This window comes from Pipra filicauda, unplaced genomic scaffold, assembly GCF_003945595.2.
Source record: "Pipra filicauda isolate LSUMZ 115617 unplaced genomic scaffold, ASM394559v2 scaffold648_size187182_pilon, whole genome shotgun sequence".
NCBI lineage: Eukaryota > Metazoa > Chordata > Aves > Passeriformes > Pipridae > Pipra > Pipra filicauda.
The window spans coordinates 158436-174305 of record NW_024104807.1 but is presented as its reverse complement, the minus strand read 5'-3'; the positions used below and the strand labels follow the sequence as shown (position 1 = coordinate 174305).

The 15870-nt window shown below is 53.6% G+C and overlaps 2 protein-coding genes across 2 annotated transcripts; one reads left to right on the top strand and one right to left on the bottom strand.

Moving 5' to 3' along the window:
• Positions 1–2851: 2851 nt before the first annotated feature.
• On the top strand, positions 2852–3340 carry LOC120324671 (olfactory receptor 14J1-like; the record flags this gene model as incomplete). Its single annotated transcript, XM_039388412.1, has 1 exon — positions 2852–3340. A coding segment is annotated over one exon (489 nt), but the record flags the coding sequence as incomplete, so codon positions are not given.
• Positions 3341–11137: 7797 nt separating this feature from the next.
• Positions 11138–11839, bottom strand: LOC113983531 (olfactory receptor 14J1-like; the record flags this gene model as incomplete). The annotated part of the gene is made up of 1 exon (XM_027712714.2): positions 11138–11839. A coding segment is annotated over one exon (702 nt), but the record flags the coding sequence as incomplete, so codon positions are not given.
• Positions 11840–15870: the final 4031 nt, after the last annotated feature.

The following is a 15870-nucleotide window of genomic DNA, read 5'->3' as shown; positions in this document are numbered from 1 at the left end:
CATAGATTCCCACTGTTATGGTTGGTTACCATGGCAACCATCATACAGTCCCATTGCTAGGCTCAGTTACCATGGTAACCATCACACATTCCCATTGCTGCTATCAGTTACCATGGGAACCATCATACCTCTCACTGGTACAGTCAAATACCATGGCAACCATCATATATTGCTGTTCCCATAGTCAGTTACCATGGCAACCATCAGACATTCCCATTGCTATGGTCGGTTACCATGGCAACCAGCATACATTTCCATTGTTACCGCTGAGTGTCTTTCTGGCCCCAGGTTTGCAGAGCCACAAGGAGACACCTCTGTTGACTCAGCTGAGTCCCTTCCCTCAGTGGGGGTGAAGGAGATCCCTCCTGGGCACTGTCTGGGTTTCCTGTCTAATGATGGGACATGAAAAGGGGACTCTTGAAGTTAACTCTGTGTCTCTTTGGAGAAATGGCCCTGCTGAAAGAAGTGTCTGTGCCCAGCTGAGAGAAGGCACATCATTATTTCCTTCAGTTGTGTGCCAGCAAGTTCCTCTGGAGCCCCAGGGACAGCTGGAGGGAGCCCAGAGGGGCAGAGCAAGGGCTACCTGGGGCTGTTGCTGTGCTGCTGAGCTGGACTAGGCTCGTGGCACACAGGGAGCTCCTGGCAAGCAAGAAGAGCTTCAAAGAGACAGCTCTGCCCAGGAGCAGCTCTTCTGCACAGCCCAGCAGGGCTGAGGGCACTGCCTGCAGCACCCAGGGCACAGGAGAGAAGGCAGAGAGATGAGAGGCAGCCTGGGCTGGGAGGTGACTGAGCTCTTACTACGGGAGAAACATTCCCAGGATTTCAACGAAGAATTCTCTGGCTGTAGGAAAGTTCAACTTGCCTTCCTGGAGGCATCTCCTAAAGCTGCCACATCCCACAGCTTACAGGATCTTTCAGCAGGACTCTCCCAGTTGCTGCAGTGCAGGGGAAGTGGCCATATGGCAGAGCAGGGCAGGAGCTGCAGGCAGCAAGGGCAGAGAGGAGAAGGGAGCAGGAGGTTCAAGGGATCCTGGGCTGGGAGGACAGGGCAGAGCTGCTCAGGGCAGGAACCTTGCCAGCCCTTTGCCAGGGTCAGGCTGTGGCTGCAGAGCAGTGCAGGTGAGTTCCTGCAAGTGCCTCTCCCAGCTGCCAAATGGCAGCAGTGGCAGGAGCTGTCAGGATGGCTCTGCTGGATTTGCTGGGGTGCAGCAGGAGAAGCTGCTGCAGAGCAGGACTTGCTGCTGCCCCCTCAGAGGCCCAGGGCCAGAAGGTTCCCTGTGGCCAGGGCTGGCTGTGGGGTGGGAAGGTGGGGGTGCAGCCAGGGGTGCCCAGGGCTGTGGGGCAGAGCAGGGTCCTGCCCCCAGGGCTCTGTGTGCTGGGGCAGGGACTCTGCTGCCTGCCAGGGGCAGCTCTCAGCCCGGCCAAGGAGCTGCCACGGGGCTGGGGGAGAAGGGCTGTGGGGAAGGAACAACTCCTGGGAGGGCAGAGCAGGGCAGAGTCCTTCTGATCTCCAAAGTGGGCTCCAGGGATGAGGGCTGGTCACAGCTCCAGATCTAAGCAGGAAATTTCCCAGAAGGTATTTGCAAGAAGCACAGACAGACAGGGAGTACTTTAAAGAGAAAGAACCAGTTCTCTCAGTGTTATACTCTGGGTTGTCTGGGTGCTGACTGCGATAGAGAAATCAGTCTCAGAGCACAGGATACTGCAACTTGAACTCTGTTAGATTAGAGGGGATTGAACCTGAGAGTATCAGACATCAAAACTCTCTTACAGACAGCATCAGTGTCACTTTTCCAGCCTCCTCAGGGTTGCTCTTACATTGCCAGCAGAGCCTGCCCAGCCAGAGATGCCCCTGGGCAGTGCCCTGTGCTGCTGGGAGGGCTTTGCAGGGCAGAGCTGAGCCCCCAGGTGTGGGCTCTGACAGCACTGCCAGGGCCCAGCCCTGTGCCCAGGGACGCAGCTGCTGGCAGGGACAGCTCCAGGCAGCAGAGCCCTGGGCAGGGAGTGGGGGGGAAGTGTCCCCAAGGCCTGGGGGAGGGGGTGTTCAGGCAGAACTGGGGGCCCTTCCCTGCAGCTCTGCTGGGCACTGTGTGCTGGGCCATAGAAATGAGGATTTCTGCAGTGGAAAAGAACCTTCCCCAGGTATGATGGTAAAAATAGAAAACACAGGTACAATTATTCTAAGTTCAGACTAAGCTTCTGCTCTACAGCCCCAGCTCTTCTGAGTTATGAGTGTAGAGGTGGAACTTTTGTATTCAAGGTGGGTTACATCTGACATTCCTTGTGTGTGTGAGAGCTCTACCAAAAAATTCCATTTCCCCCTGGAGCAGAGCAAAACTGACTCCTTGGCAGTGCATTTGGTGACATTTGACACATTGATTTCTTGTAGCAATGGAGTGGTTTTTTCACAGAGGTGTGTCTTAACTCTTCCCTGTCCTTTCCTTTTTTGAACAGACACTATGCTAAGAAGCAGCAAATGTCCAACAGCAGCTCCCTCACCCAGTTCCTCCTCCTGGCATTTGCAGACAGGAGGGAGCTGCAGCTCCTGCACTTCTGGCTCTTCCTGGCCATCTCCCTGGCTGCCCTCCTGGCCAACGGCCTGATCCTCAGCGCCGTAGCCTGGGACCACCACCTGCACACCCCCATGGGCTTCTTCCTGCTCAACCTCTCCCTCACAGACCTGGGCTGCATCTGCACCACTGTCCCCAAAGCCATGCACAATTCCTTCTGGGACACCACAACCATCTCCTACATGGGATGTGCTGCACAGCTCTTTTTCCTTGCCTTTTTCATTTCAGCAGAGTTTTCCCTCCTCACCATCATGTGCTACGACCGCTACGTTGCCATCTGCAAACCCCTGCACTACGGGACCCTCCTGGGCAGCAGAGCTTGTGCCCACATGGCAGCAGCTGCCTGGGCCTCTGGGTTTCTCATTGCTCTGCTGCACACAGCCAATACATTTTCCCTGCCCCTGTGCCAGGGCAATGCCCTGGGCCAGTTCTTCTGTGAACTCCCACACATCCTCAAGCTCTCCTGCTCACACTCAGGCTACCTCAGGGAAATTGGGCTCATTGGGGTTACTGCCAGTTTATCATTTAGTTGTTTCATTTTCATTGTTTTCTCCTATGTGCAGATCTTCAGGGCTGTGCTGAGGATCCCCTCTCAGCAGGGACGGCACAAAGCCTTTTCCACGTGCCTCCCTCACCTGGCCGTGGTCTCCCTGTTCCTCAGCACTGCCACATTTGCCTACCTGAAGCCCCCCTCCATCTCCTCCCCATCCCTGGATCTGGTGGTTTCAGTTCTGTACTCAGTGGTGCCTCCAGCACTGAACCCCCTCATCTACAGCCTGAGGAACCAGGAGCTCAGGGTTGCCATAAGGAAAATGATGACTACATGTTTTTTGAGAAGCAATAAACTCCATCTTTTCTTCTGCAGAACACTCATTGTATAACTAATTTTGGGCCCAGCCTGCCTTCTAAAGCTTTTAATAGTTGTGGTGGTGGGGGATTTTCCTGTTTTTTTACTTCTGTTGATGTCATTAAGACTGAAATTTTATTCGTCATCCCATATTGTATTCACTGTCTATGTCTTTTTTCTTTTTGACCCACAAAATATACAAATCAGGAATCATGCTTTGTGTGCATTTGAACAAAATAAAAGTTCGTGCAGAAAGATATTTGTCAAACATCCTCCCTGTGATAGTTTGTATATGAGGAATCACAATCTCTGAGTGTAAGAAAGGACACAAATTCTTTTCTCCAGATTCTTCCTCAAGACCTCCCCTGAAGCTGGAGAACATTTCCACGTTTGCAGATGTGGAGAGGAAAAGAGTCCCAGCACTGCCAGGGAGCACCAGAACTGGGTCTGTTCAGAGCTGCTCTCTTTGCACTCCCACCCTCTCCTTTCCTGTCTGTGCCCAAGGCCTGAGTGCTCTGGCAGCTCAGTCACTGTCCTGCTGTGGGTCAGGCCTGTGAGCACAGGCAGGGACAGGCCCTGGGCACTGCTGGGACAGGGCTGGGCTCCACAACAGCAGTTCCAGCAGCAAAGGGGTTCCCCTCCAGGCTGAGGTCTTTTCCCAACACTGGTATCGAGAAGAAGTCCAAGGTGGACTCTCCAAAGTCTTGTTGCTTTGCTTGTTTCTCATGGAGACAGTGCAGTGAGGTCACGGACCCACTGGGACTGCAGGGACTGAGGGCTGGGTCAGATGTTGTGTGTTGGTGGCTGATGGCCAATGGAGGTGACAAATGGTCTCCAAGTCACCTGCCTAGGGCTCTGCAGATTGTGAGGGCTCTGATGGCAGGTGAGGACTTGTCTGTAGGAACTCAGGAAGTGCAGGAGAGCACAGAGGATCTGCAGGGACAGCCCGTCCCATCCAGTCAGCAGGGAATGGAACCCTGGAGCAGAATCCTGCCCAGGGTGGAGTTACTAGAGATCAAGTACAAAATCTCCCTGTGAAGGGGCAAACAGAGCTCTGCAAGCCCAGGGGACACAGCAGGTACAGGGAAAACTCTTGCCAGTGACTTCTCTTGACCTCAGTGAACTTCCCCAGGTCAATCAAGATCAGCCCCCAAAGCCATGTCCCAGCTCTGGAACAAGGCAGGGCCCCTCTGAGCCCCCCCCATGGCCACACAGGAGGGTCTGTGGGAGGTGGTCAGTGGCAGGGAGCACCATCAGCTGGCTCTGCCTCCCAGCTGGAGCAGCACAGCCCAACAGAGTCCCCCATGGCCCCGGGCCCCAGAGAGCAGCCTCTCCAGCTCAGGGGCTGTGGGGAGCACAGGCAGGGGGTGCAGGAAGGGCTGCTCAGGCCAGCACAGATGTGTTCCCCTGGGGAAAGGCTCTGTGGGGAGATGGGATGTGCCAAGAGAAGAGCAGGACACCCTGTGTGAGCAGAGGGACATGGAAAGAGGCTGCCCTGGCCCTGGGGAAAAGAGGGGGCAAAGCAAAATGTGGGAAACTCTCTGGTCTGAGATCAGTTGTGCTGCCCAAGAACACACTGACTCCAGAGGTGTCCAAGCGGGGCAGAGCCGGTGACTCCGGTCCGTGCGGCGGCGGGGGGGAGGCAGCGGCTCTGCTTGATTCCATGGAGTTCTGGGGAGGCACAGTGGCCCCTTGGTTCCATGAGGCTCTGAAATATCTCCTGAAATGAACCTCCCCTTTGGTTCCATGAGGCCCTGGAGTGTCACAGTGGTCCCTTGAGTCCATGAGGTTCCTCAGGGTCAGAATGGCCCCTTGGTTCCATGAGGTTACAAAAGGTCTCAGGTTCCTTTGTTTCCATGAGGCCCCACATGTCAAAATGCCCCCTTGGTTCCCCCAGATTTCAGTGTCCCTGTGTTCTTTCATTTCCATGGAGCCCTGCAGCGGCACAATGGCCATTTTGTTCCATGAACATCCAAAATGTCTCAGGGTTCCTTTTTTTTCCATGAGGCCCCACATGTCCCTTGGTTCCACGAGATTCCACAGTTTCCCTGTGTTCTCTTGGATCCATAAGGCCCTGTAGTGTCACAACTGCCCCTTGATTCCATGAAGTCCCACAGTGTCCCTGGATTCCTTTTGTTCCATGAGGTTCTCCAGTGTCACAATGGCCTCTTGATTCCATGAAATTCCACTGTGGCCCAGGGTTTCTTTGTTTCCAAGAGCCCCTGCAATGCCACAATGGCCTCCTGATTCCATGGGTTTCCGCAGTGTCACAATGGCCCCTTTATTCAGGAGGTTGCCCACTGTCCCTGGGTTCCTTTGGCTCCATGGGGCCCTGGAGTGTCCCAGTGGCCTCTTGATTCCATGGCTTTCCCCAGTGTCACAATGGCCCCATAATTCCATGAGGTTCTGCAGTTTCACAGTGGCTCCTTGATTCCAGGAGGTTGCACAGCATCATCACAAAGCAGAGCCCATCCTGATGAAAGTTCTGAGGAGATTGGGAGGAACTGGGACAAAAGGAATAAGAAAATTGAGGAAGGAAAGAGGGGCATGGCCAAGAGAGAGGAAAGATTTTGATGAGGTAAAACCAGGTTCAGGGAATGCTGAGGTTGCTGAAACACTGACTGTGCAAACATTCCTTTATGCACTTTGTAACCTCAAGCCCCAACACTAACCAAAAGTGCTGCCCCTCCCACTCAAAGGAATCCACTGCTCTAACTCCAAGGCAGAAAAAGCCCAAACCCAGAATTCCAGACTCTTATTTGTCCTCCAATGCCCACCCCAATCCCAAACCTGTATTACCGGTATGAAAAGCCAAGCTTTAATCCTAACCCAACCCAAAACCCTCTTCCCCTAATCATGAAGCAGACACTGCCAGCAGAACAACAAACCTCCCAAAGTTCTGCCTAATCCCCACCCTGAGCTCTAAACCCCAAGCCCTGACCATTCAGCACCCCCACAGCCCTTGGGAGCAGGGCAAGGACCTGGAGGGCCCAGAGCAGGCCCAGGGGTTTGGCAGAGGAATGGGAGGTGACCTGGATCTGCTCAGCTCTGCAGTGACCCCCAGGAGAAGGGCCTGGGCTCTGTGGCACAGGGGCTCAGGATCCAAGTTAATAAGGCCAACTGCACGTGGGGCTGCCTGGGGGGGAGTGTGGGCACCCAGAGAAGGAGTTGTCACCCCCCTGGACTCAGCCCTGGGGTCACCACATCTGGACTGGTCTGTCTGTCTGTGAGGTTCCCCATTCTGGAGGAATGAGGAAGAACTGGAGAGGGTCTAGAGCAGATCTGACAGGATGGAGCTTTTCTCCATATTGGAAAAAGAATGAAATCTCCACAAAGAGCAGCATTGAAGGTGCAAATTGAAGGTGAGGAAAAAAAAATGTCACTCAACAGGGACCCTTGTGCTGCAAGAGGTCACCCAGAGGGAGTCAGGATCACCTAATCCCTGATCATGTTCCAGGGAACAGCCAGAGCTGGTGCAGAGCCATCAGGGAGGGTCTGGAAATGCTGCTGGGAGGGGGTGGGAAAGCAGGAGGGGTGTGTGCAGCCTGCAAGGCCAGAGCAGCAGCAGGGCCAGGGCAGGACAGCCTGCAGGAGAGATGGCCAAGGGCTCTGGCAGGGCTGCAAGGCCCAAAGGCACCCAGGCCTTTTCCCCTTGCCTCTGGCAGCTGCCTCTGCCACTCAGGCCACCACAAGCCACTTTCCTGGCAGGTTCTGCCCTTGGGTTCTGCCTCGCCCCTCCCTCAGCAGCCTGGCAGGGGTTGCCCAGTTTTGGGCCTTTGTTGTTCCTCCCCCTCCCATCCCAGTGCCCCCCAAACAGCCCTGAGCCAGCCGGGAGGGACAGGATCTGCTGGGCCAGGGCCTGGGGCTCAGGCCTTGGCCTTTGTGCTCGACAAAACCAAGGCAGGCTTTGCTCAGCATTGCAGGGGCCTGCCCAGAGCCTTTGTCTGCCTGCACTCCTGGCCTCCAAGGAGCTGCTCCAAGGAGTCCCTGGGGAGGCTTTGGCAGTGCCTGCCCTCAGTGGGGCCCAGCAATGCTTCAAGGCACTTGGACTTTGGCTTCTGACTTCTTCAGCAGCTGCTTCAATCTTCTCTCAGTACTTCAGGACCATGGGCTGGGCTGCAAACACCCCGTGGGGCTCATTAAATTCCAGAAATCCCTCAGGATTTCTTTGTCTTCATTTAATTGTCCTCAAGGCAATTTCAAAACAAGCCTTCAAAATTTGTCCTTTTTTTGTACTAATTCAAGGATGGATATTTTTAAATTCAGAGAAGAGGTGATATAGGTGTTCTCCAAGTGATCTTGATGCTGAGTGTCTCCTCAGGAGATCCAGACTGACCCTGGATGATCAATCTTGCTCCTCACCCCCCAACCTCACCAGTTCTGACATGGCCCATCTTGGACTGACTGTTGATGCAACTCCAAACACACTGTGGGACCATTAAAACACAGGAAAACAAATTATTTCCCTTTCTTTTAATTGTCTTCAAGTCATCAAGACTTCTACAGCTAATTGGAGTTGTTTTGTAGTTTAGCTAAGGAGGAAGATTTTAAAGTGGAAGTCATGAAAAAAATATATTTTTTAATGAAAGAGAATGATTTACACAGAGCCTTGGGCTAGGGCGCAAAGGATTTTGATCCAAAGACAAGGAGGCAAAAGACATTAGTAGCACTTAATCATTGAACAATTGAACAGTTTTCAAGTGATTCAATAGCATTTGCCACAATTTTAACAGTGACTGAATTCTAGATTCACAACAACAACATTGCCACCACAGTCAGTTCACACCCACACCCAGGCAGAGATGTGTGGACACATCAAGAGCTGGCTGTGGAAAGGTCCCTCTCCAAAATTCTCCTCCTTGTCAGGGAAACACTCCCCCAAATCCCTTTGTGTTTGCCACCAGACAAGGGTCACAGCTGGAGGAGTGTTTGTTGAGGGGGATCAGAATTGTCCTGGGCACCAGCGAGGGTCTTTGGAGTGTTGGAAACTGGAGGGTTCCCGAGCTGGGAGAGGCTGCCAGAGGTGTCCCACTGAGAGGGAGGTGCTGGGGAGCTGCCAGGGCCTCCCTCAGCCCCGCTGGTTGTGGGCTCCCAAGGGGACTGGCTTTAGTTATCTGCTGAATTTCCATCCTGGTGTCAGGAATGACTGGAGTTTCCAAACTATTTGGGAATTGTATCCAAACTGTTCCATTTGGGTTAGGATTCAGTCAGGGAATGTTTCAAGGCTTTCATGGGGTGACTCATTATCCTGTGTTCCGCAGCTCTTACACCCATCCAAATCAGCTGGATGGTTTATTGACAATGTGTCCCAAGGGGCGGCACCTCCGATGCCATAGAAACCCCTCCCCCTGGATTAGGAAACCTTTGGAATTCAGGAGGTGTTCCAGTGGAGCATGACAATGAACAGCAATTTCCCTAAAGCCCAGAGCCCAGCAGAACAAAGGCAGGCCCCATCAGTGTCAGAGCAAAGGTCCCCCATCCCTGTGTCCCTGTGGCCGCTGAGGCGGCAGCGCAGGCCCGAGGCGGTGCCGGGTCCCGGTGCAGCCGGGGCAGAGCGGCGGCTGCGCGAGCGGCAACCCCGGCGGTGAGTGCGGCAGCCCCGTGGGAGCGGCGGCTCCGGGCACAGACGCCGGCGGCAGCCGCTGTGGCTCGTGGAACCGAGTGGCCATTGGGACACTGCAGGGCCTGCTGGAATCCAGGGGCCGGTGGGACACTGGGGAGCCTCTTGGAGCCAAGGGAACCCTGGGATATTCCGGAACATCGTGGAATCAAGCGGCCATTGTGACACTGCAGGGCGTTGAGGAACCAAAGGAATCCTGGGGCATAGTGGAAACTCATGAAATCATCAGGGCCATTGTGACACTGAGAGGCCTCATGGAACCAAAGGAACCCTGAGAGTTTTTGCAATGTCATGGAATCAAGGGGTTGTTTCTGGCAGGATGCTCTGCTCTAAGAATACCTAAAAAGTGGTTAGAAAATGCAAACAGTTGAAGCTCTCTGTAGTGAGTTACTGCTGGTGTCAAGGTGCTGTTTTTAATGTTGAATTATTCTAAACCCAAAATGGTTCCTGAAACTCCAAACACATATCCTGCTTTTTGAAGCAGGATTTGACAGGATTTTGAATCTGCTCCCTGCCCTTGAAATACATCTGGCAGTCAAACCCTTGATAACTATAAAAGCCCCATCGAACTTTCCTGTGGCAGATTCTTCCACAGACTTCCTTGAAGTGTGTGGAGCTTCTGCCATGAAGCAGAGACAGCTCTTCATGGTCACTGCCCAGGGGTTAAGTGAAAGAGAGAGAACTACCCCCTGTCATTGTGGGTTGAGTTACCTCACTCTCTGCTTCAGGATTGTTTCTTTTTGCTGGCTTTGATCCAATTGCTTTAATAGAATGACTTTGATAGACTGCACTGTCCTGTTTGACACTAGACTACTAGGAGGTTTTGGCTTTTATACTGTGTAGTAAACAATTCTCTTTAAGGTCTTTTTTCTGTTCACTTTTCTGATCAATTGTCTGTTCATTTTTCATAATAAACAATTCATTTTATCAGAATATTTCTGATTTGCCATCACTAAAACCTGCAGGACAAAGTGATTGAATCACACCTCTATAATTCCTTCAAATGAAACCAAAATCTGAGTCTGAGATTGGATCCAACCACAGCCAGGCTCCTCTCTGAGAAGGAATTTAGAAAGCAAGGGAGTCCTTTGTGCACCTCGTAGCTCAACGAGACGGCTTCTGCCATCAACTTTGTCTAAGCCTTCCACCCCCCAGCCCCAAGCTGTGACACATGGGCATGTCTTGTGCATGCAGTGCAAACATGGACTCCTGAGCTGGTCATTTGCTGTCCCTCCTTGGAGGGAAGAACAAGCCCAATGGCCTGGGGTGAGAGGCCAGTGCTGGGAGCGGCGCTGGCTGTGCCAGGGCACTGCTGGGTGCCCCCACCCTGAGCACTCCCCCCCTTGTGCTGGTCACTGCTGGTTTCCTCTGCAGGGCGTTGTGTTGGGCACATCCTGGAGAGCAAAGTGGAAAGCAGATGGAAGCTTTCAGGCCCTGGCCTGAGGAGATGCCCCTGCAGGATGGCAGTGCTGCTGCAGAGGTCAGCTCTGTGCCAGCAGTGCCCGTGGCTGTCCCTGCCTGCAGTCCCTGGACAGTCCTGCAGCAGGACTGGGACCGACTGCCAGAGCACTGAGGCCTCCACCAACACAGGGCTCTGCAGGACAGTGTGGAAGGGAAGGGAGAGGAGGCCAGGCAGGAGAAGGGCTGCTGCTCCCTGGCAGTGCTGCTCTGCTGGGACTCTTTTCTGGCCCAGCTCTGCACAGAGGCACCGACCCTGCAGCTGCAGAGAAGTCAGAGAGGAAAGATGTCAGGCAAACAAGTCAAGGCAGAGTTCTTTATTTGGTTGAAGCACACAGCGAGTACAATTCCCAAATTGTATAGCCTGTGGGCCAGGCTAGAAAGGCAAACACTGAATTGAAAATGGTCTTTATATATATAAAGATATATATAGATATATCTCCTTATAAATATATTTATATATATAAAGATTTTTTGGTGTGAACAAATTGTCACAAAAATAACACCCCTACCAGGAGCAAAAAAAATAGATAACATATGTTGGGCAATTAATGAAGTCCATAACAAGATTGGCCTTTAATGTGGTACATACCATGCAGAAGAAAGAGAGTTTACTGCTTCTGAAAAACACCCAGTTATCATTTTCCTCAGGGCATCCTTGAGCTCCTGGTTCCTCAAACTGTAGATGAGGGGGTTCAGTGCTGGAGGAACCACCATGTACAGAACTGACAGGGCCAGATCCAGGGATGGGGAGGAGATGGAGGGGGGCTTCAGGTAGGAAAATGCTGCAGTGCTGATAAACAGGGAGACCACAGCCAGGTGAGGGAGGCACGTGGAAAAGGCTTTGTGCCGTCCCTGCTGAGAGGGGATCCTCAGCACAGCCCTGAAGATCTGCACATAGGAGAAAACAATGAAAACAAAACAACTAAATGCTAAACAGACACCAAACACCATGAACCCAAGTTCCCTGACATAGGACTGTGAGCAGGAGAGCTTGAGGATGTGTGGGATTTCACAGAAGAACTGGCCCAGGGCATTGCCCTGGCACAGGGGCAGGGAAAATGTATTGGCTGTGTGCAGCAGAGAATTTAGAAACCCAGTGGCCCAGGCAGCTGCTGCCATGAGGGCACAAGCTCTGCTGCCCAGGAGGGTCCCGTAGTGCAGGGGTTTGCAGATGGCAACGTAGCGGTCGTAGCACATGATGGTGAGGAGGAAATACTCTGCTGACATGAAGAAATAAAAGAAAAAGAGTTGTGCAACACATCCCGTGTAGGAGATGGTTGTGGTGTCCCAGAGGGAATTGTGCATGGCTTTGGGGACAGTGGTGCAGATGCAGCCCAGGTCTGTGAGGGAGAGGTTGAGCAGGAGCCCATGGGGGTGTGCAGGTGGTGGTCACAGGCTACGGCGCTGAGGATGAGGCCGTTGGCCAGGAGGGCAGCCAGGGAGATGGCCAGGAAGAGCCAGAAGTGCAGGAGCTGCAGCTCCCGCCTGTCTGCGAATGCCAGGAGGAGGAACTGGGTGAGGGAGCTGCTGTTGGGCATTTGTTGCCTCTGGATGTGGGGCACTGTTCAAGTAGGAAATAACAGTGACAAGTTAGGGCAGAACATTCTGAGAAAATTCAAAGCCACTTTCCAACACCCCTCTCGCTGCTCCATTGGTTTTCCTTTTCTAGGAGTCTCTCCTTCAGCTCCAGGGCTGGAGCCCTGGTTGGGGCTCACTACATCTTCCATGAGGAACAGACCCTCTGCCCACTTGGTGTGAGGGGTCAGCCCTGCTCTGCACCAGTGGGGTCATGGGAATGGGTGGGCACAGGGGCCCATCCTGGTGTTCAGTTGTGTCACATGAAACTGCTCCCACTGCACTCCCAGTTTCTGAGAAAAACCAGGACAGCAGAAGGCAGTGTCACAGGTTTGTTTCATTTTATTTATTTTTTTTTTCCAATTCCCTCATCTCTCCTGAGGAGTGTTCCTGGATGTCAGAACCCCTCAGCATTTCTGATCCACTCAGGGAGAACAAAGCAGGTCCTGCCAGGCAGGAGGATTGTCTGGGGCTTAGTGCAGAGTGAGAGGAGCTGGTCTGTCCCTCTCTTGTTCCCAACTGCCTTTGCTTTGCTTCTTCCTGAGATGGACATTGATGACACTCCCATTTTGGTCTGAAAAGCCACCAGACACTGTTGAGAGCAGAGGAATCCATCCCACACCCCTCAATGTCCCAGCCTGTCTGAAGGGCTCAGCACCCACTTGGAGCCAAGGACACCCGTGGCTCATCTCCCCAACCCAACAGCATCTCCTGGCATGGGCACAGCATCTCTGCCCCTCTCCACTGGGGCTTTCAGAGAACACAGCTGTGCTGGGAGGATGATTTGCATTCTCGAGGGCAGCTCCCACCTTAGAAGGACACCTCAGAAAAGAGCCAAGTGTCCTAATGACAGGGTCTGATTGAGGGAAAAAGAGCTCCTTAACCAGGCCCACAGACTTCACTGCCCACACCCCACAGGCCAGAGGACAATGGGAATGTCTCATTCCCAGGGACACACCTGCCATAGGGGAATCCCAGGATCAGTGTTGGACTCTGTAGTTTGAACTCCCCTCCATAAAGAGCCTGACTGAGAGAAGGAGGGAACAACCTCAGGACCAGGGGCAAGCTGAGAACCAAGGAAATGCACAGGGAGGGTCCAGCTGGGAGAGGCCAGGGCAGAGCCCACTGGGCACTCAGGGCAGCGTCACCCTGAGCCAACTGTGCCACCTCCCAGACACCAACAGTGCCAGCAAGTTGTTCTCAGCCCTGGGCAGCTCCTCAGAGTTCCCTCTGGAACTCAAACCACCAGGCATGTGGTTTGAGAGCTTGAGAGAAATCCCTCCTTGGACCTTCCCCTCGAAGTATCCCCTGGAAAATATCCTGGGGTGCTCTGGTTCTGTGAGCAGCCCTGACCCATGAAACTCTCACTCAATAGCAGAAGAAACCTGCCCTGCCCTGGCAGGCTTTGCTCTTTCCACCCCCAGCCTCTGCCCAGCCCTGAGGGAGCTCCCCAGCCCGGCTGAGAGCTGCCCCTGGCAGTGACAGAGCTCCTGCCCCGGCACAGCCCTGGGCTGCAGGACCCTGCTCTGCAGGACAGTTTGGGGCAGCCTGGGTGGCACAGCCCGGCTTCACAACCCTGCAGCCATCCCTGGGAGAAGGGAACCCTGCTGGGATGTGCCTGGGATGGTGCAGCAGGGAGTGGGATGTGCCAGCGTTAGGAGATCTTTGCACCAACTGCAGACACATTGCCCTTCATGCTGACTCACCGTGAGGGAGCCTGGAAAGATTCCTCCTCCAGTGGATATTCCTCTCCACTTCCCTCCCAGCCCAGGTTGTGTGTAACCTCTCTCTGCCTTGCTTTTCTTCCCTGGGTGCTGCAAGCAGTGCCCTCAGTTCTGCTGGGCTGTGCAGAGGAGCTGCTCACCAGCAGAGCTGCCTCTTTGAAGCACCTCTTGCTTGCCAGGAGCTCCCTGTGTGCCAGGAGCCCAGCCCAGCTCAGCAGCACAGCAACAGCCCCAGGCATTTAATGACCCTCAGGGAACATTGAGGTTGTTTACATGAGACTCAGTCCCTGAGAGGAAGTTCAAACAACTTTTCAAGAAGTCAAAATGAGATTGAAACGCTAAAGTTTCTTGTAGTGCAAATGAGTCTCACTGAGGGACACAACTGAGAACATGTCCCCAGGTTCCAGTTAGAGCAGAAAACTGAAGACAGTGATGACAAGGATGGACAAGCAAGGGAAAGGTGGTTCTGATGCTGAGGAAAACTGGACTTGTTTCCTTAATCCTAAAGGCCTGACCTTCAGCCCCTGGGAAGGGACATCCTTTCCCTGCCTCATTCCTCAGGGCTCTTCCTGGGGCACTGGGATGTGGGATGTGCAGTGCCAAGGGCAGGACCATGGGGTGGCACCTGCCAGGCTGCTGAGCAGGGACAAGGAGGCCATGAGGCCCCAGGGCTGCAAGGGCCACTCCCCTCCTCCTGGCATCAGGGGCACAGACAGCAGCCATGGCCAAAGGCCTGCAGAAGGTGGCTGTGTCAGGGCCTTTCAGCTTCTCCCCATCCCTGTCTCCTCTCCAGCCCAGGCTGTCCTACGGTGTCCATGCCCTGCCCCTTTCCCTGCAGGCTGTCGTCATCCCCCCGGCTGCCCCACCTGGCTGGCACCTTCCTGCACTGACATCTCTGCGTCCTCCCTGGCTCTTCCTGGGCACACAAAGCCTTGGGTTCATCCAGGCTCCTTCTTTGTGACATATTGCACCACAGCACTGACCTTGGAGGGGAATTTCTGACTTCTTGTCACCAGTCTAGGCCACCCCAGCTGCCTACTGTTAAATCAATCCCGGTCTGCTGACTTTGGCACATGGTCTCCTTTGCAGCTGAATTTGGGCAGAGGTGTCTCTTAATAATGGGAACCTGACAGTATCCATGAGGTTTTACAGTGTGGGAATGACCAACTTATTCCATGAGGTTCCACAGACTCACAGGGTCCATTTGGCTTCGTAAGGGTCTGTGGTGTGATAATGGACCCTTGATTCCATGGGTTTGCAAAAGGTCTCAGGACTCCTTTGGTTCTAGGAGGCCCCACATATCACAGTGGCCCTTTGGTTCCATGAGATTCCACAGTGTCCCAGGAATCCTTTGGTTCCATGAACCCTGCAGTGTCACAGTGGCCCGTTGGTTCCATGAGGTTCCACATTGTCACAATGGCCCCTTCATTCCATGAGGTTCCACAATGTCACAGGGATTCCTTTGCTTCCATGGGACCCTGCAGTGTGACAATGGCCCCTTGATTCCATGAGGTTCCACAGTGCCAATATGGGCCCTTGATTTCTTTAGGTCCACAGTATCCCAGGGTCCCTTTGTCTCCCTCACGCTCTGAAGTGTCACAGTGGCCCCTAATTCCATGAGGTTCTGAAAAGTCTCAGGGTTCCTTTTGTTCCATGAGGCTCTGCAGTGTCACAGTGGTATTTGAGTCCCCGAGGTTCCTCAGTGTCACAATGGCCCCTTGATTCTATGAGGTCCCAAAATGTCTCAGGGCTCCCTTGGTTCCATGAGGCCCTTCATGGCACAATAAACCCTTGGTTCCATGAGGTTCCACAGTGTCCCAGGGTTCCTTTGGCTCCAGAAGGCCCTACAGTATCACAATAGGCCCTTTACTCCTGGAGGTTCCACAGTGTCCTTGCTGGAACACACAGGGCTGTAATGTTGTCACCCCTGCAGAGCTGCCTCCAGCTCTGGGCTCCAGCACAGGAAGGACATGGACCTGTTGGAGCGAGTGCAGAGGAGACCACCAAAGGGATCAGAGGGATGGAGCAGCTCTGCTGTGAGGAAAGGCTGAGAGAATTGGGATTGTTGAGGCT